The 24,687-nt window shown below is 34.9% G+C and overlaps 1 protein-coding gene across 1 annotated transcript in view; it reads right to left on the bottom strand.

Moving 5' to 3' along the window:
• The window catches only part of NEGR1 (neuronal growth regulator 1), a 966,318-nt gene that overhangs the window by 195,076 nt on the left and 746,555 nt on the right, over nucleotides 1-24,687 (bottom strand). Inside the window, exons 5-6 of the mRNA XM_056122822.1 lie at nucleotides 24,463-24,583; nucleotides 7,237-7,388 (exon numbers count right to left, since the gene is read on the bottom strand). Of these exons, the coding sequence (XP_055978797.1) occupies nucleotides 7,237-7,388; nucleotides 24,463-24,583 (273 nt within the window). The remainder of the gene's footprint in view (nucleotides 1-7,236; nucleotides 7,389-24,462; nucleotides 24,584-24,687) is intronic.

The following is a 24,687-nucleotide window of genomic DNA, read 5'->3' as shown; positions in this document are numbered from 1 at the left end:
AGTAGACAGGGGAGAAATATAATCTCTAAACTAATAGGCTATTTTTTTCTGAAAGCACTTAAAATTAGAATTTTATTAAAATTAAAATTTTAATAAAAAGCACTTAAAATTAGAACTTTACACTGTAAGCAAAGATTTTTTAGTATTAAAAATTGAATTTTCCCCATTTCTATATAACAGCTTTGAAAGGAAAGTTTTATTAAATCCAAATTGTATGAATTTTAAGAGCTTTGCTTATATAAATCAGATTTCTTTTTTCTATTTTTTATTTCCTATTTCTGAATCCTCTGTCTTTGTTCCTTTTGATCGAAAGTCTTTTAAGGAGTCAGAGAGATAGTATCGGGGTTAAGGCTCTTGCTTTACAAATTGTGCCCTGAGCATAGGCCAGGAGTGACCTCTGAGTACCACTGAGGTGGGCTATCTTACAAAGTGGGCTATCATTTAATATGTGTTTTTATAATGAATATATTTTCTTTTATTAAAGTGGGGTAATAAAACATGCAATAAATGCTACTTATAGAAATTATTGTCATTCGTTACTACACTACTGATCCAATGATAGTGTACATTTGAGAGATTGAACCCATAGATGGCAGGATGGGACTGTTCAGTTTAAGGTAAAATCCTAGAGGAACCATTTTTTTCAATTGCTTATGTTTAGTCAGAAAAAAAAAAGAAAGAAGGAAAGAATAAAAAAGATTAATGAATCTTAAATAAATTTTACTTAGTGAATTTTTTACTTAATAAGGGGCTTTACTAAGAAGAGTTAATATACTATTATTAATTTTGTTAAAGTATTTGTTCCTTGGGATGACAAAAAAGATCTAAAAGATAGTCTCTCTCCCTTTTTTCTCCCTGTCTGTTTCTGTCTCTGTCTCTGTCTCTCTATCTCTATCTCTCTCACAATCTTCAAAATACAAGTGTAGCTTATAAAAATTGAAGAAGAAAGTGGTCATTTTTATGGTAAAAGACAGGATTAGAATTAATTAGTATAATATTGTATATACTAGTGTGTATAGTATACAAAATATAAAGCTAAACACTTGAAATTTGTCTATTTTATTATGCAATGCTAATTCAATAAAATTAAAAAAGCAAGTCTATAAATAGTAGAGGATGATGAGTTTATCATATATTACCTGTTCTATAGCCTTTTCATGGTAAATTTTGTTTTTCCTCTCTTGATCACGTATGTATTCACCGGAAGTCACTCTATTGTTAAAAAATACCAGCATTTCTACTAGTAGTTTATTTTACTATCACAAGATAAATCCTATTGATCAATGAAGAGAAAAACTTGGGTAATATCATACTAAATCAAAGACTTTTCTTATTTCTCTGGGATTTTAGAACTATCTGAAGAAAAGAGGGAAGCTAAGCATAAAAAGAGGCTTGCACAAAAGCAAGATACATGGTGGCTATAGAGAACCAAAGATTAGACAGACTCAGTTGAAGCTCTTCTGTGTGTTAAAAACTTAAGAAATTGTTGACATATACATGCCCTTAGGCTTATTATTCACACCAAAAGTCCAAATCAGATCAGCTGCTAAGATATCCAGGTAGATCATTTATCTGCATTCTTTCTCTCATAGCCCAGAATCTACAGTAACTTACTGCCTATTTCTCTGTTTCACTACTTAAATGCACAGCACTGTGGATTCTACCCGAAGTTCTTTATAAAAACTGTTTGATGGAGATCACGAGTAACTGCTAGTTCAGGGAAAAAGCATTTGGTTTGCTGACTACTGATCTAACTTGGTTCTGGATACAGCTGACCTTTCCTCTCGTTGAACACCTCTGGCTTCCTAAGGAATGATCTTCCTCTGATAACTCCATCCACCCTCAATTCTCATGCCTCTCTAAGATGCTTCCTCAGCTCATTCTCCAATATTGATTTTAGTTGGATTTCAGTTATTGTTCATCTATTCACTCTTCATTGTTTTTGTGAGAAAACTCATTATTTTTATGCCTGAAACTACTACCTCCATTTTATTAAATTCCAACTCATTTCATTTTGGCCTTTTATATCTAGCTACCAACTCAACATAGCCTCCAACAGAGTATACCTGAAAATGAATTGATTTGTCTTCATCAAAACTTCACCACTTTCCACAGACTACAAGTACTGATCCTACTCTCATATTCTATCTCGGCTAATGCTATCCAAACTAAGGACTGGGAACTATCTAAATTTCATATTCTATCTAGGTTAATGCTATCCAAACTAAAGACTGGGAACTATCAAAATTTATACAAATTCCTCCCCACTCTATTCTGATTTAGTCATTATTACCTATCTTCTCAATATCTTTCAACTCTTCATCTTTGCAACTCTTTTTTTTAAGAAGCTGTCTTCTTTTTAAATTTATTATTATAAATCTGGAATCTTCCAGTATGTAGGCGTTACACCCACCAACTGCCCCCAGCGCCATGTAGTTCCATCAACGGCCAAGAGCCAGAGACTATAAACCCTGCTCCTGGAAGCATGCGGCCGCATTTGTGGCCGCGTGACATCTTATTATTTAGTTCTTACTCTGGAGAACCTGGCAGGCTACCAAAAGTATCGTGCCCACACAGCAGAGTCTGGCAAACTCCCCATGGTGTATTCAATATGCCAAAAACAAGTAACAGTGATGGGTCTCATTCTCCTGACCCTGAAAGTGCCTCGAATGTGGCACTTTTTAAAATCTCAGGACTAGGACGAAGGAGACATTACCAGGGCTTGCTCGAGGCAGTCGCTGAACAACAGCATGACACTGATACAGTGATCATAAATCTAGCATCTTGGCTTAATCTAACAGTGCCTAAGAAGTTTCTCTGGAATAAAATGTTAATATCTTTATTTTATTAAAACACTAAATTTCAAACAAAGCCACAGAACTTTTTGTTCTCATTTCTTCAATTTATCCCAAAATAATTTCTAAACATTTCCAACCATATTATAGTACAATTATGTTTTCAAGTATCAGATTAACAGCATTACATTGGCATCTCTCTTCATGATCTATGCCATAACAGTGACAGTGCAGTCCCTCTCACCAATATTCCCTCTCTTTCTCTCTCTCTCTTTCTCTCTCTCTCTCACATTAACATTTTCACACTTAGGATTAATTTAGTTTACGTCCTTAATTCAAGGTAATCTCCTCTAGAACTTGTCCTGAGTCACCCCAACTGAGTTGATTTTTCTTTAATGTCTGCCACTATTTTGCTCATGAGTATCAGTGAATGGACTCTGAAAGTTTCTATCTTTGAAAGAGAGATAGTGATGACTAAAATAATATTTTAGGTTGCATGTTAGTATAATTCTGTAGTGATATTTCCTATTTGATGGTAGACATTCTTGACCTTTAAGACTGAATTAATATCCTCTTCTTTGTCCCAACATTGGGACAGAGAATTTGACTACACTGCATTTGGTTGCTGGTTTGTCTCTCCAACATTGTGCAATCATCTAAACTACCTTGAGAAGAGGTAACTGTTCCATTATCCCTTTTCTCTCCTAAATCAAGAACACTGCCTTATATATTGTAACTATTCAACATTCATACTTTCGACATATGTTAGTTTTCCCTATATATAGTTTTCAGATTACAAGTGCACATAATGGATAACTAACATTCCAAAGATATTTGAAATTCCTCCAAAAATATGTATTTTCAGTTTTGTTCAAGTCTCACTTTTGTGCAACTTTGCAACAAGGCTTGATCACTTTTATCTTCCATACATTTAAATTTGATAATAGGTGTACTGTTTGGAGCTAAACATTTATTTTTAAAAACTTTTGTGTGCTGAATAATTGCAATGGAACCTGAGTTATCAAAAATACATTGATGACACAAGAAGAATAAATTGTCATCTGTAGATATCTGTCTTTAGAAAAATACATTACAAATGATACAATTTCTCTTTTAGTTTGCTGATTTTTTGTGCTCATAGTGATAGACAGTAAAATGTAATAATTAAGGTTAAACTCAGAAGACACACATCAGTATTCGCATTTTTGCTTTGTCCATTTTACTTAGACAAACAATATTTTTCTTAAATTTCTTCATTTGTAGAAGGTGAGGAAAGGGGTCTTTAAATAATTTAAAGTTTTGGAAACTGTGAGAATTAGATACATTCCAATGAAACATTAGAATAAAATGTATCCCATTTACTCTAACAAGAGTGCCATTTTTAGTTATGGCAACATTGTCATGTATACTGGGAGATTACAGATACAGTTCTATAGCTAAAGCCAGCTAACTCACTATATCACTTACTCAGATTTGAACAACTCATTTGCCAATAAAGAGTTACTGGTTAATATTTAAAAGCAAGCACTGAGTTTACTGGTTTGAGAGACACAAAAACAAAATGTTAATCCTATCTTTACTAAAAGTATATAACAATAGTTATTACAAGAAATAAGAATTATTAGTATATAGTTAGAGCTGCAAATGAAATTGTACAAGAACTTGGAAGATAATGATGTTTTCTTAATTCTTCCACAGCTCTTTATAGTTATAAACAAGATTTCCATACTACATATTTGTCAATAAATCACTATTGTTAATAAATTCACTATAATTTCATATCCTCTACATATTGAATATCAGGAGAAAAGGAAAGTCCATTCTGAAGAACTATATACATAAGCATTTTGGATACTACATTTTTCCGGATGATTGTAATAAAGTTGACAGAATTAACACAGAATTAAATAAGTGATATTTATTATTAATTTGTTGTTTTAGTTTTGATGAAAATCAGAATGTGAGTGAGATGTTTGAAGAGCGAAAGTTAATGTGCTAAGTCTTAAATTTTTCTTTACTTTGTCTATTTAATTCATTTGCTCTCTCAGGTTCTTGAATATTTAATTAATTTAAAACATTAATAACATACAAATTAAATATAAATATTTACTTTAAATTAAAATTCAAACTGGTCTAATATTTTTCAGGAAGTTATACTAATAATTTCAATAAATAATCTTCAGGAAAAAACTTAAGTCTATTATATGATGGCTATTGTATGGCAAGTAATTTTTTTTTTTGGAGTAAGAGGTACTAAGGAAAATTCAATGTTGTAAAATTAAAATAATCTATGACATGAAATAGAATAACTCATAGAATGCATAATGTTTATAGAATAACTCCTTCTAAAAGTTTTTAGCAACAAATTGTACTGTAGTTAAAGGCAATTATTGAATGGTGATAAATAAAATTTTATAAACCATGGAACCATTTATTATATTTTATAAACATTACATTTTAAGTAATAATAATATATATCCCATTCCAATTTCTAAAAAATATAAATTATCATCTATATGATAAACCATACATCTTCAATTATTAGAACTGTTTGTTGTCAGAAGGTGATGACAAATATACATATTTTCAGTTTCTATAACATATTAATTATTGAATATAAGAAAGTATTAGTTAGTTTGGAACTGTAAAGAATGGATTTTCTTTTGTCTTTAAATACTTCTGAAATATTTTCTTTCAAAATCAGAAAATTTTTGTTGTTTTGTTCTGTTTTGAGGTCACTCCCAGCAGTGCTCAGAGTTTACTGCTAGCTCTGTGATCATAAATTACTCCTAGTGGAATTTGGGGGACCATATGGGGTCAGGTTAGTTGCATGCAAGACAAGTGCTTCCCCATTCTATTATCTCTTGGAACTGCTAGGATTGGAACATTTTATGTTTATAGCAATGTACTATCTATGCAGTTTTTAACAAGTACTAAAAAATTAATTGTAGGCAAAATATAGCAAAAGCTTTTTGTCCCTGAACTAATCCTTGCACCTATTTTGCTTTTTTTTATTTGTACTTTTTGGAAACTAAAATACATTATAAAATGTATTTATTCTAGGAAAACTTTAAACTATATTTCAAAACATTGAGTTTGCTTTAAGTGAATCTATATTGATATTTAAATTAACTTTTTGGTTAATTAAAATTTTTTATTAAATATTTTGATAGTAATCTCTTACAAATCAGTATCCAGCTTTAAGATAAAGGCAGGTTGAGCACATGTATTATCCATGAAAAGATGTTCAATTTCATATTGGTCTCAATAAAACATATCTTAGGGACTGAAGAGATAGTATAGTGGTTAAAGTATATGGCTGATCAAATTTGATCCCTGATACATCATGTAATCCCTTGAGTCCTACCAGGAGTTATCTCTGAGCATATATTCAGGAACATCACAGACTGTCCTCCATAAAGAACAATGAAAATGTATTTTAAGATATTTGTGCTTCTTTTTTATATCATAGTCCTTTGACTATAAATTGTCTTTTTTGCTTTGGACTTGTAACCTTCTGGAAGAATCAGGAGTTCTTTGCACAAGATCCTAAATCTTAACCATACTATTCCTGTGATTAAATTACCCATTTAATTAGCCTATTTCTGATGGTTAGAGTCTAAGTTAATTTGGAATTGTTATTTTCTAAATTCCTTACTGTTTTTAAAGTTTTATTTATTTCTGTATTTATTTAAATTTGATCACAGTGAGATACACAGTTACAAGGTTGTTTATGCTTGGGTTTTAATCATAGAATGTTACAACATCCTTCCCTTCACCAGTGTACTTTGGGAACACCATCAATATCCCCAGGTTCTCTTCTGACCCACCTCTACTGCTTCCTCTATGGTAGGCACATTTCTTCTTCTTCTTCTCTCTCTTTTCTCTCTCTCTCTCTCTCACTCTCTCACCCTTCGGGCATTATGGTTTGCAATATAGATATTAAAAGTTTCACAATGAAGATAACTTCTCAAAACATTGTTTAGAATTAAATGTTATGTATATGTATAAAATTGTGCACAATCATTTTTATTATTTTATTTTATTTATGGCATAGAATATTCTAGCTATTAAAAGATGAATGTCTAAAGAAAAGCAACGGACAATAAATTCAGAACAAATTGATCTATGACTCAGGATAATAGAACACATTTTCTAAAACAAAAAGATCTTATTAACTTTATTTTGAAAGTATCTGTTAGTTGTTTCAACTGTTTTTTTACCTGTTCTCAACAGTAAGAATAAAAAAAAAAAGAACACATGTAGACTTCTATAGAAAGTATAACATTTTCAAATACCCCTATTATTTTCAGGTTGTTTCCTTTGCATATGGAACATGTCACATGAGTCTGATTTCTAAATCCAACATAACTTCATTCTCTAGAGATGGAAAAGAGCCAAGAGTCCCCTGGAAGCATTTTGGAAAAGCTGTGTTACTTACGGTTGAGTGACAGGCTCGCATTGGTTGTGCCTAGCTTGTTGGCAGCCACACAAGTATAGTTGCCGAAGTGCTCCTGTGTCACATTGGTAACGGTGAGAATGGATCTTGTGCTAAAATTTTGAATAACAATTCCTTGCTGGCCATTGAAGAGCCTGGAAGACAAAATAAGCTCTAGGTGAATATGTTTTCTATATTTACCTTTTCACTTTTAACTTAATGAGAATGTCATGGAAACCTGTAGAGGGATGCCTTTTTGGGGGCAGGGGGGAAAGCAAGGTAGTTTTTATTGAAGAAAATTTACTTAGAAAGCTGAGTGGATAGAGCTAGGAATAAGTGTTCAAGAGAGATCATATTCTTGAATATGATCTCTCTTGAACACTGTTTCAAGTTAAACAAGCAAAGAGGCATAAAGAGATGTATTCAAAGGAGGAAATGGACTTGAATGAGCAAGCTGACAACTTATAGAGTTTTGACCACCTGGTGTCAATGCACTGTGTGATAATTGTGCAAGTGTCCTTTCCTTTCATTTGTAGATAATGGGGAGGAGAGCTTATGACCGTAGCTCACTCTTTCTACAAAGTCATTTGTGCTATAGAAAAAATAAGCTTAAATACCCACATGTCCCATTCATTCATAAATTGTTTTGATTTTTCAATAATTTTTAAATACACAACAGTAATAGCATCTCACCTATCAATGTTAAGAAAGAGTATATGAGCCAAACATGATGGCCTGTCAGTATATATATTGCAAACCATAATGCTCAAAAAGTGGGGGAGAGGGGGTGGGAGAGAGAGATGGGGGGTGAGAGAAAAGAAGAGAGATGGGAGGAGAGAGGGAGAGAGATGGTGTGAGAAAAGAATAGAGGCAGGTTTGAGGTGTGGTGGTGGCAGGAAGTATAGAGGGATGGATTTTTTTTTTTTTGCTTTTCCGGTCACACCCAGCGATGCACAGGGGTTACTCCTGGCTCATGCACTCAGGAATTACCCCTGGCAATGCCCGGGGAACCATATGGGATGCTGGCAATCAAACTCGGGTCTGCCTCGTGCAAGGCAAATGCCCTGCCCGCTGTGCTATCACTCCAGCCCCGAGGGATGGATTTTGGAACATTGTATGACTGAAACTGGATCATGAAAGCTTTGTAACTATCTCACGGTGATTCAACAAAAATGTAAATTTGGAACAACTCCCTCCCCCCAATTTATGGGAAAAAATAAGAATAATCGGTATTAAATAATGAGATTCTATTGAAACACAAACTGGGTTCATTGTGGGGATGGGGCAAGGCACACCTGGTACTTGGGGTGTACTTCTGACTCTGTATTCAGGAATCACTCCTGTCTGACTCAGGGAAAGTATGGAGTTCCTCAGGATAGGACTCTACTCAACCACATAGAAGGCAAGTCCCGTATCTGCTATGCTATTGCTCTAGTGCCACAAACTGGTAGTTTCTAAGGACATTGGCTAGAATTCAGAAGATATTATTGGATAACCCCCATGAAAGCTAACCGTACAGCTGTTATAGGATGGTTCTGAGTCAACAACAGTATACCACTGAACTGATTCCACATACAAATTAGGGGAATGATTCATTGTTAAATGATTTGGCAAATGATTTATTGTTAAACCTAGAAGAAAACAGCAACAAATACTAGAATTTAGGAAACTAATGCTAGTATTTCCTAAAATCCTAGTATTTAGGATAGCATTTAAAGTTGTCTCATTTCTGCTGAATTTTAAATATGCGCCTGAAAAAATATTCCAACCTTTCTGGACAGTTAAAAATAAATGGGATTTATTTTAATTGATTATATCTTGACTACACATAATCACTCTCCAGCTTATTAGCAGAGGGCTTCATCTCCAATGGGGTTTCATATATTCACTGTCTTCAATACCAGCTCCTGTTTTAGTCCTTTCCTGAGTATGTATCTGATGGTCATAATTTCATGTCCCTTGCCCACCGTTTATTATATTTTTTCTGCCATCACATTTTATTTTCATCACTTAAGTCTGACCTATGTCCTAGCTCTACATCTCTAATCTAAATGAAACTCCTTTCTCTTTCTAAGTTGTGTGATTTATAAAGCCAAAACCATATTATTCCACTGTACTCTGTGCACCCCAGTATTTTCAATTTAATAACTGGAATGGTTTAAATTCTCCAAAAGACAAGACTATATATATGGGCATATTTTAATTTATATTGAATCCTAGATAGCATGTACTAGAGGTATGCAAGATATATAATAAATAAGTCAAAAGGTAAAGTAATACAACTGAAATCCTCACAACTCAGGATTTGGTGAATCCCTTTCCGTGTGGCCCCTTCAAAAAAATTCTCAATTCTACTCTGTTTAATCAAGATGCAAATCAGACAATCACTTCTCCCTAACTAACTGTAGAGCTTATTTTAAAAAAAAATGTGTTGATCATAATATACAGTATGTCAGATCATAACCCAAATGTCATGTTAGTTTTTTCTTTTTAATGTGTTCAGGTTTTCATGCTAAATATTTCTTTAATCACGAATATGCTAATAAATGGCATTACTCTGAGAGTTAAGTTGAACTTCTTTGCATTATGTTATGTGACTTGCATCTGAATTTAGATAAAATTTACTATAGTTAAATGCATATTAGAATAAGCAGTCATGCTTGATTACTCTGGGAATTACTTATATTTCACGTAATAGCTGGATTTGACTCAAAATCCAAAACTCAAACTTTAATCAAATTAAAAAATACTTTGAGTTGGATAAATATTGAAATAACTTTCACATGAGCAATATACCTAGTGATCTTAATTGTGACTCAAAAAAACAGGTCACAAAATATCAAGTATATCATGATGTTTTTTCCTTTGTTTTATATTGCAAAAGTAACATCCATTATGTTACATTCTTATAGCAACTTTTGCACATTGATAGCTTTATTCAGTCACATTGATATCTTTATTTAAGTAATTATTATGTGATAAATATGCATATACAACAATTTTTAATAATTGTGAGGTCTTATACAATGTGGCTTCTATCAATTTCTTTATATACAATGGGCACATATGTAGCATAGTACATGTACGGTCATCATCTCACAAGATTACTAAATCTCCGCTGTGTTCCATGTACCAAAACCAAGACTTATTTTGCTACTAAAGAACTGAGAAGAAAGTAGTTAGAATCTTCATTGGGTTTGACTCTAGGGAGAAAATCTTAAGGGAACATACTCAGTTACTTCATGGTACTGTTTACTTATATTCTTTGTGTCTGCATTTCTGAACTGGTTTCCAATGCCTTACCTTTTAATGTATCTAAAGGCAGAGACACAGATGTTGCTAAATCATGCATTGTATTGATGCTCTCTATGTGTAGGCCCATTTTTGGCCTCTTGCCAGAAATTCTATGTGCTTCCTTGTCAACGTGGCATAAAAGTACTCCAACTGCTGCACTACAATCAGCCTGGCAAGTGATTATGGCCTATAAAAGAGAAAAGTATCTTCCTTGGGGAGATTGCTTTCCTCTAGAGATAGCCACTTCAAAAGTACAAAATGACTTTTTTTTACAGTTGAGCATTTTGGAAGTGCTAACACCTTAAACACCAGTTAGGAACCAAATTTCTGGTAGCTGGACGGGACAGAATTTGTAAGGCCAACTCTGAAAGACTGATGTTTTTTGTGATGTGTAGCTCTGAAAAATTTACTTCTGTGATTTGAATGTAGGGATGCTGAAAATCAATAGTCTTTATAAACTACTCATCAGTTCTTAAAATATACCATGGCAAAGAGGAATTTTAGGTTAGGTGATTAGGAATTGGGCTGGAGTGATAGCACAGTGGTAGGGTGTTTGCCTTGCACGCAGCCAACATGGCCAACTTGAGTTCGATTCCTCCGCTCCTCTCAGAGAGCTACCGAGAGTATCTTGCCTGCACGGCAGAGCCTGGCAAGCTCCCCGTGATGTATTCAATGTGCCAAACACAGAAGTCTCATGATGGAGACATTACTGGGCCCGCTCGAGCAAATCGATGAACAATGGGAGGACCGTGATTAGGAATTAGATTGGGCAGTGTAAGGTAGCTGATTCATTAAAGACTCTCAAGAAGTTCAAAGTTGAATATAAGAAACATAAAACAAGAGGGTATGGTGCCGCCAGCAGGTCAATCTGTACCTGTGAGGCAAGTGCATCAGCAGCCTGATGGCACCATCAGATTTTCAGATACCCCAAAATTGCAGCTGTGCTTTTGGCCAGACCCCAAAAACTTGGGGCAAAGTTCACCAAGAAAGTAAATTGCCAAAAGTTAGGTATGTGGGAGACACACCCACAAACCACCTCCAGCCCAGCTATATATTTGGAGGCATAGCCTCTCTGGTTCCTGACCGAAATGCTTAATGGCCATGATCCCAGAGACTCAGAAAGGAATCTCGGAACCCAAAGGCTTTTGGTAGAAATGCGTCCTGTTACAGGAGAAGGTTACTGGTGCTGGGCCACTCGAGGTGGGAATAGGTTTCGTGCCTTGGCCTGATCCCCCTGGTGGCCTGAAGACCACTATCCTCCAGAGACCACTGGACAGTCAGGTTTGGGCCTGTAGTGACAAGACACGCAAGGCCTCACCAGATGGGGTTGGAACTGGCTCTTTCCTCCCCATCCCAACGAGACCTTGAGTTGCCACCTACAAACAACCTCTCTGGCTCCTGATCAAGCTGATTAATGGCCATTACCCCAGCGACTCAGAAACAAATCTCAAAACTCAGCGGCTTTTGGCAGAAATGCATCTGGGCCGCATACAAGGCGGCCACCGCCTCAGAGCTTATTTGAAAGCCAGGTATGAGCTGGAGGTGACGGGGCAACTGCAGTCTCATGGGAAGGGGGGTGGTACCGGCAAGTCCTTCACGTCCTACTGAGGTCATGAGTTACCCCCCACGAGCGGCTCTCCAGCACGGCCATAACACCAGACACAGAGAAACCAATCTTGTAATTATCTGGCTCTTTGCAGAAATCTGAAATCACGATAGCGGCCACATGACATTATCTGATTCTTATAACCAGCTATAGAAAACAAAATATTTCACAATGCCTTTTTGGCAATTCTGATTATTGAGGGGAAATTCTAAACAATAATTGTGCATCTTTTATCGAAATAATGAATGTAATTAATGTAGAAAAGAGTTAAGTAGAAATCATTTGCCGCACAGGTATTTCGAGGGGTGGGAGGGGGTATATTGGGGTTCTTGGTGGTGAAAAATGAGTACCGGTGAAGGGAGAGGTGTTTGATCGTTGTATGACTGAGACTTAAACCTGAAAACTTTGTAACTTTTCCCACAGTGATTCAATAAATAAATAAATATAAGAAGAAAAATAATAATAATAAAAAAGAAACATAAAACAGGTGTTTAAAACAGAGGGTAGTTTCAACACATTAAAGGCTGGACTTAAATTAACATATCTATCTTAAGTAATTTTATATAGATTTTAGATCCACACTTAGAAATCCTATCACTTATGACTCTACTATAATTTTGCTCTTTAAATGAAAACAAATAATAAAAGATATCTTTAATTGATAATGCCTTTATTTATAAAACATTTATTATGATATGGCTAGATTATCATCTATGAGGAGAAATTTTTATCAATGAAAAAATATATTTCAGAAATTGAGTTCTTGCTCTATCTTAAATACTCAAACTTCAAATCTACACATATGAGCCTGAGCCTGTTTAACTTGTTTTTATATATTTATCCCATAATTTCATGAAACAAATTTGAATTTTATGAAATCTAAAAGTGACAACTCTAGCCATAAGTTATAGTATACCTTACAGTACTATCAGAGAACTAAATCCATAATAATATTGTCTTATTAAATTATCTTCCCTAAGTATTCAACATTTCCAATTTTAAAGAGAATTATTTTTACATCTCACTTAGATTATAAGAGGTTTCTTACCATTCATCTCTCCACCCCACGAGAGGGTAAACAGTTCTGTTGAGTAAAGGGATAAATGAGGAATTGTTTTTTGTTTAATTTTCATTATTGCATTTCCACTGTTTAACACACCCTATAGCTATGAGATCCTTCTATTATGGTGAGTCCTGCTTATTCTATTCTATCAATTGGAGTCCACCCCTCCATATTACCCCAAATTGAATGTTTAAATGTCCTCTCCCCCAATTCATATGTTGAAATTCTCACCTATAGTTGATTGCACTAGGAAATGATGATTTGGGAAAAAGCTTAAAAGTCTTGAGGGAAAAACCTATTAAACAAAGTCTTTAGAGCTGTGCTCTGCCTTGTAGGGGACACAAAAAGTCTACGCATATCTCCATAGAGAGTACAGTGTGGGAAAGACTTGCCTTGCACATGGGAATTCTGTTAGGTCTCAGACAATATTTATGTTCACCCTGAGCATGGCCAGGATTTAAACCCAAGCAGGATTAAGTCCTGAACACAGCCAGCTGTGGTCCAAGTACCGCCATTCCTCCCCAAAATATGTAACCAAAAAAGACCTTCACAAGCCCAGCTGGCACCTTCATCTCACATATTTTAGCTCCAGATTTCTGATATAAATTCTTGTTATTCATCAGTTACTCAGTATGTAGTAATTTGTTAGAGCAGCCCAAAGGGAGAAAGACACAGACTGAGGATTATTGCCCTCACTCTTTTTCCTCTGCCTTTTACTAATGCTTCATAAATCTCTGAACTATCAGTTATTTGCTCTGGCAGCAGATATTATCAATGGTACAGACTGACCACCTAAGTATTTATGAATTAGACTGGTCCCTTATATTACCAAATGTCAGTCAGAAGTACATATGAAAGTTATAGGAATATTTATATTTCTGAAACATGAAATGTTTACAAACTTTAAAATCAAAGCCTCTCTCAGGCAGTTCTATTAATGATGACCAAAAGATCCCATAGCATCACATCAGCAAAATTGACCATGTAGCCAAGGGCACTGATTATTAAGACTGAAAAAGTAAATGGAGCAGCTGTAGCTGACTTCATTCATTTTATATACAATCTGGACTCATTCCATATCCTGGGACTGTTGTTTGTTATCTGTGTTTTCAGGTCAGGATTTATAGAAAAATAAGCTGTCTGTTAAAATGTGTTAAAAAGGACTTCAAAATTAATACATGAAACATGTATGGATACATTAGACAACATTTAAATATTAAAATGCCTTGAAATAGAAATGAAGGAGGTTTCTGAGAGATGAAAGAGCTTTTATTAGATTGTAATTAGAAGTAATATATAATGTGATAATATGTAATATGGTTTTTAGTAAGCAACTTTTGGGTGTTAATAAAAATAACAGTTGAAACAGGTTTTTTTTGTTTGTTTGTTTTTATTTTTGTTTTGGGGCCATAGCTGGTGGTGCTTGGGGATTACTCTTGGTGCTGCATTCAGGAATTACTCCTGGTGGGCTCAAGGGGAGCATATGGAATGCTGGAACTTGTTGGGCACATGCAAGGCAAACACCCTACCTGCTGTACTATAGCTACAGCACATGAAGAATTATGGAATCATACAAGCTGTATTTCAGAAGAATAGAAATGTCATTTCCAACAATGATGTTTAGACTTGTAGAATTCTAAGAGGTGGCATGAACTAAAGACATAGTTCCAAATAGAAAATCTCAGAATGATAATAGGACCCCAGTGACTCTCTAAATGAAAATGAAGTTTTAATTGACCATTGAAAAACAATTAAGTATTCCTCCTATGCTTCAGACTGTGATGCAGCCATCAAAGGGGAAAAAGATAAACATGACGTAAGTTATAATCTAAAGGACCTTAGCTATTCTTTTACAATGTTAGCATTCCAGATTTTATACTTTTTGACCCTGACTTATGGCTACATTTCTTGTCTTTTCAATGTGAGCAGTAATATTTTATTAAATGGAAAATATTAGTTTTTCTCAACACATTCATCACTGAAGTAATATGGCATAACATATATTCAATGGAGAGTCAGAAGCTATTTCAGTGAACTGGGAGGTAAAAGTTCCAGGTTTCCTTCCTGGTCCACAGGAGCAACTTCTTAATACTGAGGTGGGAGTAGCCTCTGAATTCCACTGGATATTATCACAAAATAAATAAAAATTTCAATAGAATCCAAGCCTTTAAAAACAAATTCGAATTACCATATGATTCAGTAATTCCATTTCTTGGCATTTACTCCAAGGGCCCCAAACCTCTATTTGAAAAGCCATTTGGACTCCTGTGTTTATTGCAGCACTATTTCATAACAGCAAAAAATCTGTAAACAACCCAAGTGCCCAAGACAGATAACCAGATAAAGAACCTGGAATACAAATGTACAATGGAATACAACTTTGTAACTAGAAAAGACAAAATTCTACAATTTGCCCCTTCATGGATAGAATTAGAAGGTATCATGTTGAGTGAAGTCAGCCAGAAAAAAAAAAGGGACAAATGAATAATGGTCTCTCTCATATTTGGAGCTGGAGCAATAGCACAGCAGGTAGGGCATTTGCCTTGCATGTGGCCGACCTGGGTTCGATTCTCAGCATCCCATAGTGTACCCCGAGCACTGCCAGGAGTGATTCCTGAGTGCAGAGCCAGGAGGAACCCCTGTGCGTCACCGGGTGTGACCCAAAAAGAAAAAAAAAAGGAAGGACCAGAGAGAGATTAACCAGAAACTCCAAAGCTTTTTGGGCTGGAGCGATAGCGCAGCAGGTAGGGCGTTCGCCTTACAAGCGGCCAACATGGCCGACCCGAGGTCGATTCCTCCGCCCCTCTCGGAGAGCCCAGCAAGCTACTGAGAGTATTCGATATGCCAAACACAGTAACAACAAAGTTTCCAATGGAGACGTTACTGGGCCCGCTCGAGCAAATCGACGATCAACGGGAGGGCCTTTACCTTTACCTTTACCTCATATTTGGAAGAGATGAAGCATAATAAAATGATAACAAAAGGCTCAAAACAACAAACTTTATGAACCAATATATAGAACTGAACTTAACCATTGTGTGGAAACAAGAGGAGGGGGACTATATGTGGGGTGGGTGGCAGACAGCTATGTGATGGTGTGGGTGGCCGTATGCAGAAAGCAGTCATTGTCAGTATTATAAGTATCAATGACTAAAATTTTAAAACAAAATTAATTTATGATTTAAAAATAAAATAAAGGTGCTTAGAGATAATACAGTGGCAAGGGCATTTGCTTTGCACAGCTAATTTGGATTTGCTCTTCTGCACCCAATATGCTTCCCTGAGTTTACCAGGAGTGATCCCTGAACATAGAGCAAGGAGTAAGCCCTGAGCTTTGGGTGTGGCTGCCAAACTAAAAATAAATAAATTTTAAAAAGTATCTAACCACTAGTCCCACTTTGCAGATGATCAGACTGTTATCTTCTATTGTTTGATAAGTGTCAGGATTAGAATTCAAATGTAGGTCTTCAGACTACCACCATTATCCAACCAAAGAAGCAATTGTCATTTCAATTACTAAGTAGAGATCTGCATTTTGATTTAGGACTTGGAGAACTGGAAACCATGAGCAATTTAAGAAAATAATGTCAGGTCAAGGATTGAAACTAAAAGAAGTGAAACAATCAGGTTTAAGGGCTATTCATGATCAAAAAACTGTATTTACATCCACAGAATAAATCTAAGTAAAATTAAAATGTAGGGTTTGTTCAACTAGATATCTGGATGTTTTCCATAACCTGAAATCTCTGTACTTACTGGAAGGCTGTTATGTCAATCAGTGCAGCCTCCTAGAGCTGTTTTGCTCAGCCTCCAACATAGTCAAACTTTCAGCCTACACACAGTCCTGAGATCTTTAAATGGTCTCTTGCCTTTTTTTTTTTTTTGTTCCCCAAACAGTGTCCTGAACCACTCAATACACAAACCTCCCATTACTTTTTCTTGTCCTACATTCACTATTTGGGCAATAGTGAAATGCCTCCCACATTGTATATACAGAATATAATCAAGAATGCAGTAAAACACATGTAGGTAAGAGGCAAGAATGCAATATTTTAAATAAGTCCAAATATTTTTTTGAGGTTTTTTGTATTAGTAATGCCATAGAATTTTTGTGTTTTCTATGAATTTGTTAAATCACTATAAAACACTACTTCAGTTTTGAGTTTTTAGAAAATCGGGTGAAGCTTTTTCAAATTACTGTTCATATGCCCCAGTAGAGTGTAAAAAATTTCCTGACTGGATTGTTATTCACTTAATTCTAAGCACGTAGCACAGTGCTGGGCATTTAATAGATACACAGTAATTGCTGTATGCTTGACTAATTTTTTTTCATACTTTTTTAATTCTTAGTTTTTTCATCTGTGAAATGGGAAAAATGAAGCCAATATCAGTGTTAATATATAAATTTTTGATATGTGAAATGCAATATATCTCAAATGCAATAGGCACTAGATTTATAATAGATGGTTCTATTGTAAAATGATAGTGTCTATTTCTTAGACAGAACTGATACATTTCCTTTCAGATGGCAGAAAAATATTAAATATTGAGAATACAGGAAATTATTTTTAAAGAAAAGATCTAGGCGTGTGACTGAAAAGATCATGACATCGTAATTTCAAGATGGACCAAACTCAGTATCAATTACATGAGAATTATCAGCTTTATCTGGGCTTTTCAAAGATGTGCAAAGTAGATTTTCTTTTTAAAAGAGAAAAGAGGAGGTACAGTACAAATTGCTAGAAGCCAGAGAGAAATGAAAATATATGTGAACTGGCTGCTATAGCAACCTACTAGTTTACTATGTTGCTTGGTACTTAAGGTTCAAAAATAATATGATGTCATTTATTCCTAGGAACAGACTGAAGAGTATCATGCATCACTGTCTTAGCCGCAAGGGGTATCTATCTTTAGTTGCATATTGAATAAATTAATGTTATTAGAATATATTAGGACACTTTAATGATTTTAGACTTTATGAAGCTACTTAAAATGTATGTCTTGTTTACTTTATCAATTTTAATGAAATTAATAATTTTAGATTAGAGGCCCTTGGGCTGCCTGACTTGTGACAGTGTGGTTTGCATGGGAAATATTCCGTTTTAACCCTACGTCAAAAAAACAAAGTGCAGGTATCAAACATCTTTTGAGTGTAAAGCGTCTGGTAACCCTGACAACCTGACTTATTTCTCCTCTCTACTTGAACTGCTTTTCTAATATAAATTTGCCCATGGTTTTTATGTCAAATTTTACCTCACAATATACCAACATAACTATTTTCCAAGAATACAATTAGAAAAATGAAAATCTGGAAAATCAAAATTGAATAACAAACCAGTTGCTTTTCTGAATCACATACTGGGTTTACAATGTTCCAAATTCAAGGTGACAAAATGCATACATATAAACATTCTCTTATCAATTTCAATAACTAATAATAATAATAATTCTGTCACTGTCCTCCTGTTGTTCATTGATTTGCTCGAGTGGGCCCAGTAACATTGTGAGACTTGTTACTGTGTTCGGCATATCAGATACATCACAGGTACCTTGCCAGGCTTTGCTGTGCAGGCAAGATACTCTTGGTAGCTTGCCAGGCTCTCCGAGAGGGGCGAAGAAATTGAACTCGGGTTGGCCATGTTGGCTGCATGCAAGGCATACGCCCTACCCGCTGTGCTATCGCTCCAGCCCAGTAACATCTCTATTCCTTCCAGCCCTGAGATTTTAGCAGCCTCTTCTTACTTCTCTTATCCCAATGATTGGAGGCTCTTTCAGGGTCAGGAGCATGAGACCTATTGTCATTACTGTTGTAACCTATTGTCCCTTTTAAGATATGATAAAATGTAAGATTCATAGTCAGGGAGAGACTCAGGGATTAGAATATCCCGACTTCCAAGCCATCATAATATCTGAATTTAATTCTTGGGATTATGAAGAACTACTGCAAAGATTTGCATATAAAGTGATAAGATTCAATATTTATTTTGGAAATATTAGTGTGAATCTCAAGAACACAAAAGAATAATGGTTGTTTACTGATAGATATGTATTTTATATTAAAATCTTGAGTTTAGTATAACCAAACTAACCTCAGCACACACCTTCCAAAACCTTTTTTTTTGTAATAAATTTTATTGGATCACTGTGAGATTTAGTTATAAATTTTCATGGGTGCATTTCAGTCAAATAATGCTAGAGCACCCATCCCTCCACCAGTGCACATTTTCAACCACCATTGTTCCCAATGTCCCTTCCGCCATCCCCACCTCATCCCACTCCCTACTTCCATGACAGGTACAATCCTTTTTACTCTTTCTCTAATTTTGAACATTATGATTTACAACGCAGATACTAAGAGGCCATCAAATTTGGTCCTTGGTCTACTTTCAGCAAATATCTCCTACCCCGGGCAATCCTTCCATTCATCACTTACTTAGTGATCCCTTCTCCATCCCAAATGCCTTCTGCCAAAAACTCTTTTCCAGTTTTTAAAACCTTACTGTTGATTTACCATTCATCTTATATTGAGATAGAAAATAAAAAATTATCTTCAAATGGTATCCAACTGACATACGTAAACACTATTCTCTCTTGTTTTTTTAATCTGCATACCCAATACTGTATTATAAACTATATAATTTTATTGTTATAATTTATAATTATAATTTCCTCATGAATTTTTCCCAACAACCTTGAGAAGCAGCAGTGAGAAACAATAGGTCATTCTTCTCTCTTAAAATCTTTCCAAATTATATGGAATAAATTCATCTATAATAGGGAGATATTCACACTATTAGAGGATAGAGTGAATGAAGAACACTGAAGGTGTAACAAGATATTATCTCTAATCGCATGGTTCTGAAACATTTATGTAGCATTGCAGCACTGTAGTACTGTCCTCCCGTTGTTGGTTGATTTTCTGGAGGGGGCCTAGTAACGTCTCCATTGTGAGACTTGTTACTGTGTTTGGCATATCAAATACGTCATGGGTAACTTGCCAGGCTTTGCCATGGGGGCAAGATACTCTCAGTAGCTTGCCAGGCTCTCTGAAAGGGACAGAGGAATCAAACCCGGGTCGGCCGAGTTGGCTGCAAGCAAGGCAAACGCCCTACCCTCTGTGCTATCGCAGAGTGGAAAAATACCTTCGCATTATTACTATGCTATGCTTCTCTCTCTTTTTCTGTTTCATCTTTCTTGTGCAGCATCCCCAAATTGAAGAGTTGATTTTATGTAAGTGACTTGTAAGAATGTGCACATTTTGCAAAATGATTATATCAGTATGGTTCGATAATCATGGGTTTATTATGCAAACATTAAGCAGTATTAGATATTTATATAAATAAGTTGCATGATAAACGACAAAGGGAAAGAATCACTGGAGATATAAAGACATAGTTTAATTCACTTTTCTGATTTCTTTGCAAAAATAAAGAAGGGAAGAAGATCCTCAATTCTTCCTTTCATCAAAATGAATACTCAGATCAAATTTATAGCCTGGTTAGATGATTGGGTAGTAAATATATAAAATAGGAAAAAGGAGAGGAAAGGTCACTGCACTTCATTATGATTTCTCAAGTTCATCTCACCTCTGTAAAGTCAAAATGAAAAATCATCATTCTCTAAAGTGAAAACCTAACCTGACTGAAAAAGGTCATCATACCTCTGTGTAAAGTGAACATGGCAGATTTTAATGGTTTATTTTAGGCACTTTCTTACTGAAAAAGTACCTGGATAACAAATTTTATTCATTTTTCATACATATATGTTTATGCATGTGATAACTAATAGTCAATAAGGAAAAAAGATTCACAGTCTTTCCTTTGAAGCAGCAATACAGACTAAACAGTGAATAGGATAGCAAGTGAGAGCTGTGTTGGCATAGTACATAGTAAAAAATGACAAAATACTTAGGCTTAATTTGAAATTTATTCCTTAAAAAATTCAAATATTATAGATGGTCATTGTCAATTTAGTTTTTTTCATTTCCTAATTGATATATTATTAATTGTTAACATGTTGCTATTCTTTTTTTCATTCATAGAGGTGATCTGCAACACAAATGCAGTTGTAATTTTATAACTTTCAGAAAGATTGCTACTGTTAGCTATTTTCCTGAAAATAGAAAAAGTGAATAAAAGAATGTTGAACAAGCCTGGGGCAATTAATCTTGTCATGAGAAACTAAGTCATGTCTTTGCAAACTATAGCCTTAGATTTGGGGATATCTGAAAAACAGAGAATTCAATCAAGCAAGTAAATAATAAAATTTGGATTTAACACAAAATGATAATGACATATTAATAGAGTAATACAAATCCCATGTTTTTGTGATACCTATATAAATGCTAGTTCATTGCAATTTGATTTATTTTTGGTCTTACTTCTCAGTGAAGGTGCTAGTTTCAAATAATAATTTTTTTTGTAGGGTCAGAGTGATAGTTAACTTGCTTTGCATGTACCAATCAAGTTCTGGTCGTCTGCTCCTCATATGGTTCCCAGGGCCCATCAGAAATGATCCCTGAGCACAGTCAGCGATAAACCTTGAACACAGCCAGGTGAGGACCAAAAATAAACATAAAATAAATAAATAGACTTTATATAGTCAAATACAAAATTTTCTTTAATAGAACACATTTTTCTTCTCTGAAAGTGTGCTTTTCGAGGTATGAAAGGAGTATAACTCTTCCTGTCAATATTCTATATTATCAAAGAAAAAGTGTTTGCATTGGAATTTCTGTATAATTGAACCCAAACTCTTATTTTTTTCAACAATAGTGTATGAAGTAAAATTAGGAAAGTCCTAACAAGTATGTAGTTCAATCTAACATTTCTTTTGAATAATTGATCCCAGTTCTGAAGAAAAAACACAAATGATTTTTTTAACACTACAGTGTTAAAAAAGTACCCACTTTATACCAAAGGATATTTTAATAGAAGCATAATTCATTGTCATAATGCTTATCTAACCAGCTTAGTAAATTGTAGGTCAAATGGTTGCTGTTTCAAATACAAAAATAATTTTGTCATTGATGAAAGAGACCACGTATGAAAATATCATTGAGTATGCCTTCTGATAGTTCTAGCTATTCATGCCCTTATTTTGCCCGCCCCTCCCAAACGAAATAAGGTCACTTTGTGTGACAAATATGTTACTTCAGAAGTGATAAAACATACTACTAAGGCTGGATCATAGAGCTTCAAAGTTGCTTTCACTCTTCTCTGGCAGAGAGAGCCTTTAGCTTTAGTCAAGCCTTCAGTAACCAACTCCAGGTTATAACTTGACTGCACCCTGATGGAAGACGGTGAGCCCTACCCACCTAGATAAGTTTTATCTATAGCTGGAGAGATAGTACAGTGGGCAGAGCATTTGTCTTACACACAGCTTACCTGGTTTTGATCCTCAGCACCCCCTGTGTTTCCCCCAGCTTGCCGGCAGTGATTCCTGAATGCAGAGCCAGGAGTTAAGTCCTAAGCACAGCTGGGTGTAGTCCAAAAACAAGGAATAAGCAAAAACCGAGATAACCTTTTCCCAGATTTCTGGCCCTCAAAACTGAGCTAACAAAGACTGATTTTAAGGTACTACCTTCTGGGTTAATTTGTCTATTACATAGCAATATATAGTTATTGATGCCAAAGTATACAAGAAAATAGCTGAGTAGTTGACCAATCTAAAATATTTTCTGATAGCAACCTAAAACTGAGTACTTAGATGGTTTAAACTTCCGTGCCACAGTTTTGTCATTGATAATTTGAGGATAATAAATTCTACTTATAGAGGTCAAAAGTTAAATGATACAGATTTTTAAAGTAACTAGAAAATGATTAGTTCTAAGTTTTTGTTTTTTTGTTTGAATTGTGCTTAATTTTGCAGGTTTTGACAAAATATTTCCAAACAGATTATTCTTGGAAAACAAAAACAGATTTTTACAGAGTACAGAACTATAGGCAGATGTAAAATTAGGAATATTCAGTTATTGCTTATGTTTTTTCATCTATGTTAATTTGTAGATATTTGAGTTAAGATCTGACATATCTGACGGTCTGCTATGATTAAAAGATACAGTTAAAAGAGTTCAAATTAAACTGTTCTAATTATAGAAAATGCTTATGTAAGTTAACTGCCAAAATTTTTAGAACAAGAGTATTATAGAAATTATTATTGAGGTTTAGTTAGAGAATATCTTCCACAAATCATCTTTGATTACAATTAACCAGCATACTACCTATGTCACATCTACTCTCTCTCATCCATGTGTCAAAGATTAAATTTTCATGTGATTTCACAGTTTTCTACTCAGAAATTTAGATGAATGAGTTATGAACCATGGCACAAGTAATCCACATATGAATATGTTGAAAAATCTGGAATTGTCAATGTTTAGCTTTTTTGACTTGAAAACCTCTAATTTCATGCAGTTCAATCTAACATTTCATTTGAATAATTGTTCCCCAGTTCTGAAGCAAAAACACAAATGATTTAGATAATACTATCCTTTCTGTATTACTTTTCCCAGTTTAACTTCGGTATTCAATTTCTGCTCTGAAGCATGGAAAGAGCAGATTCATGGAAAGGAAGATATCTGAATGAGTTAAAGCAGTTGAAAGTAAAAAAATAAAAAGAAAAGAAAAATCTGTCCTTTTTTGATGACAGCCCTTACAAAAGTTCTCTGGGGTTTCTTAATAGTACAGTGGTACTTAACTGAAGCTAAGGTCACATAAAATCCCCTTGGTTTGTCCTTCAACCTTGTATTTTTATCTCCTCTACAGCCCCTTTAATGACAGATTATCTAAAACACAGTGTCCTAAAAAGAAACATATTAAAATGTCTTCCAGGAAAGTAAAAGATATGAAAAGGTTGGAGCTTATCAAGGAAGCCTGGGAGGGATAGCAGCTCTGATTGCTTCTCAAGTGCACTCAGAGTAGTTGTGCCTGAAATTTTGAAGAGCCGCTTTACTTTCCAAATAAACAGGGTAGCCAGGAGGAGCAGTGATGTGCTGGTTCAGTGAGAGAGAAGTAAATAAGAGACCCCAGTCTTGGGGGCGGGGGTTTGCAGGTAATTCTGACATATAATCCCAAACTGAGAATTCCTTCTGGATGCTCTTAGCTAATAACCCTTCCCATAGGAGCCCTTTCAGTTTGTCTGCTCACAAAGAGGCAGGCTTTTGAGAAGCATTCAAATTGGTTAAGCAAATTGCATAAATAACCATCAGAAACACAAACAGTAGCACATAGTGCTTAAAGCATAGCAATAATCACAAAATCCTTACTTCTTCTCTCCTTTGTACCATTCAAAGACTGGAGGCGGCACACCTGCTCCTTCACATCTTATCAATCCACTGCGTCCAGGGGCCACTGTGCCAGACTTAATTTCCTGAATTGTAGGAGCAACTGAAACAGAAACAAAACAAAAAAGTTGGCGAGGAAAGAAAAATCATCTTCAACAGGACTATGACACACATATATTTTATTCTTCTGATATTCAAAGCAATATT

Source organism: Sorex fumeus, unplaced genomic scaffold (assembly GCF_029834395.1).
Source record: "Sorex fumeus unplaced genomic scaffold, SorFum_2.1 ptg000047l, whole genome shotgun sequence".
Classification (NCBI taxonomy): Eukaryota; Metazoa; Chordata; class Mammalia; order Eulipotyphla; family Soricidae; genus Sorex; species Sorex fumeus.
This window is presented reverse-complemented; position numbering and strand designations above follow the sequence as displayed.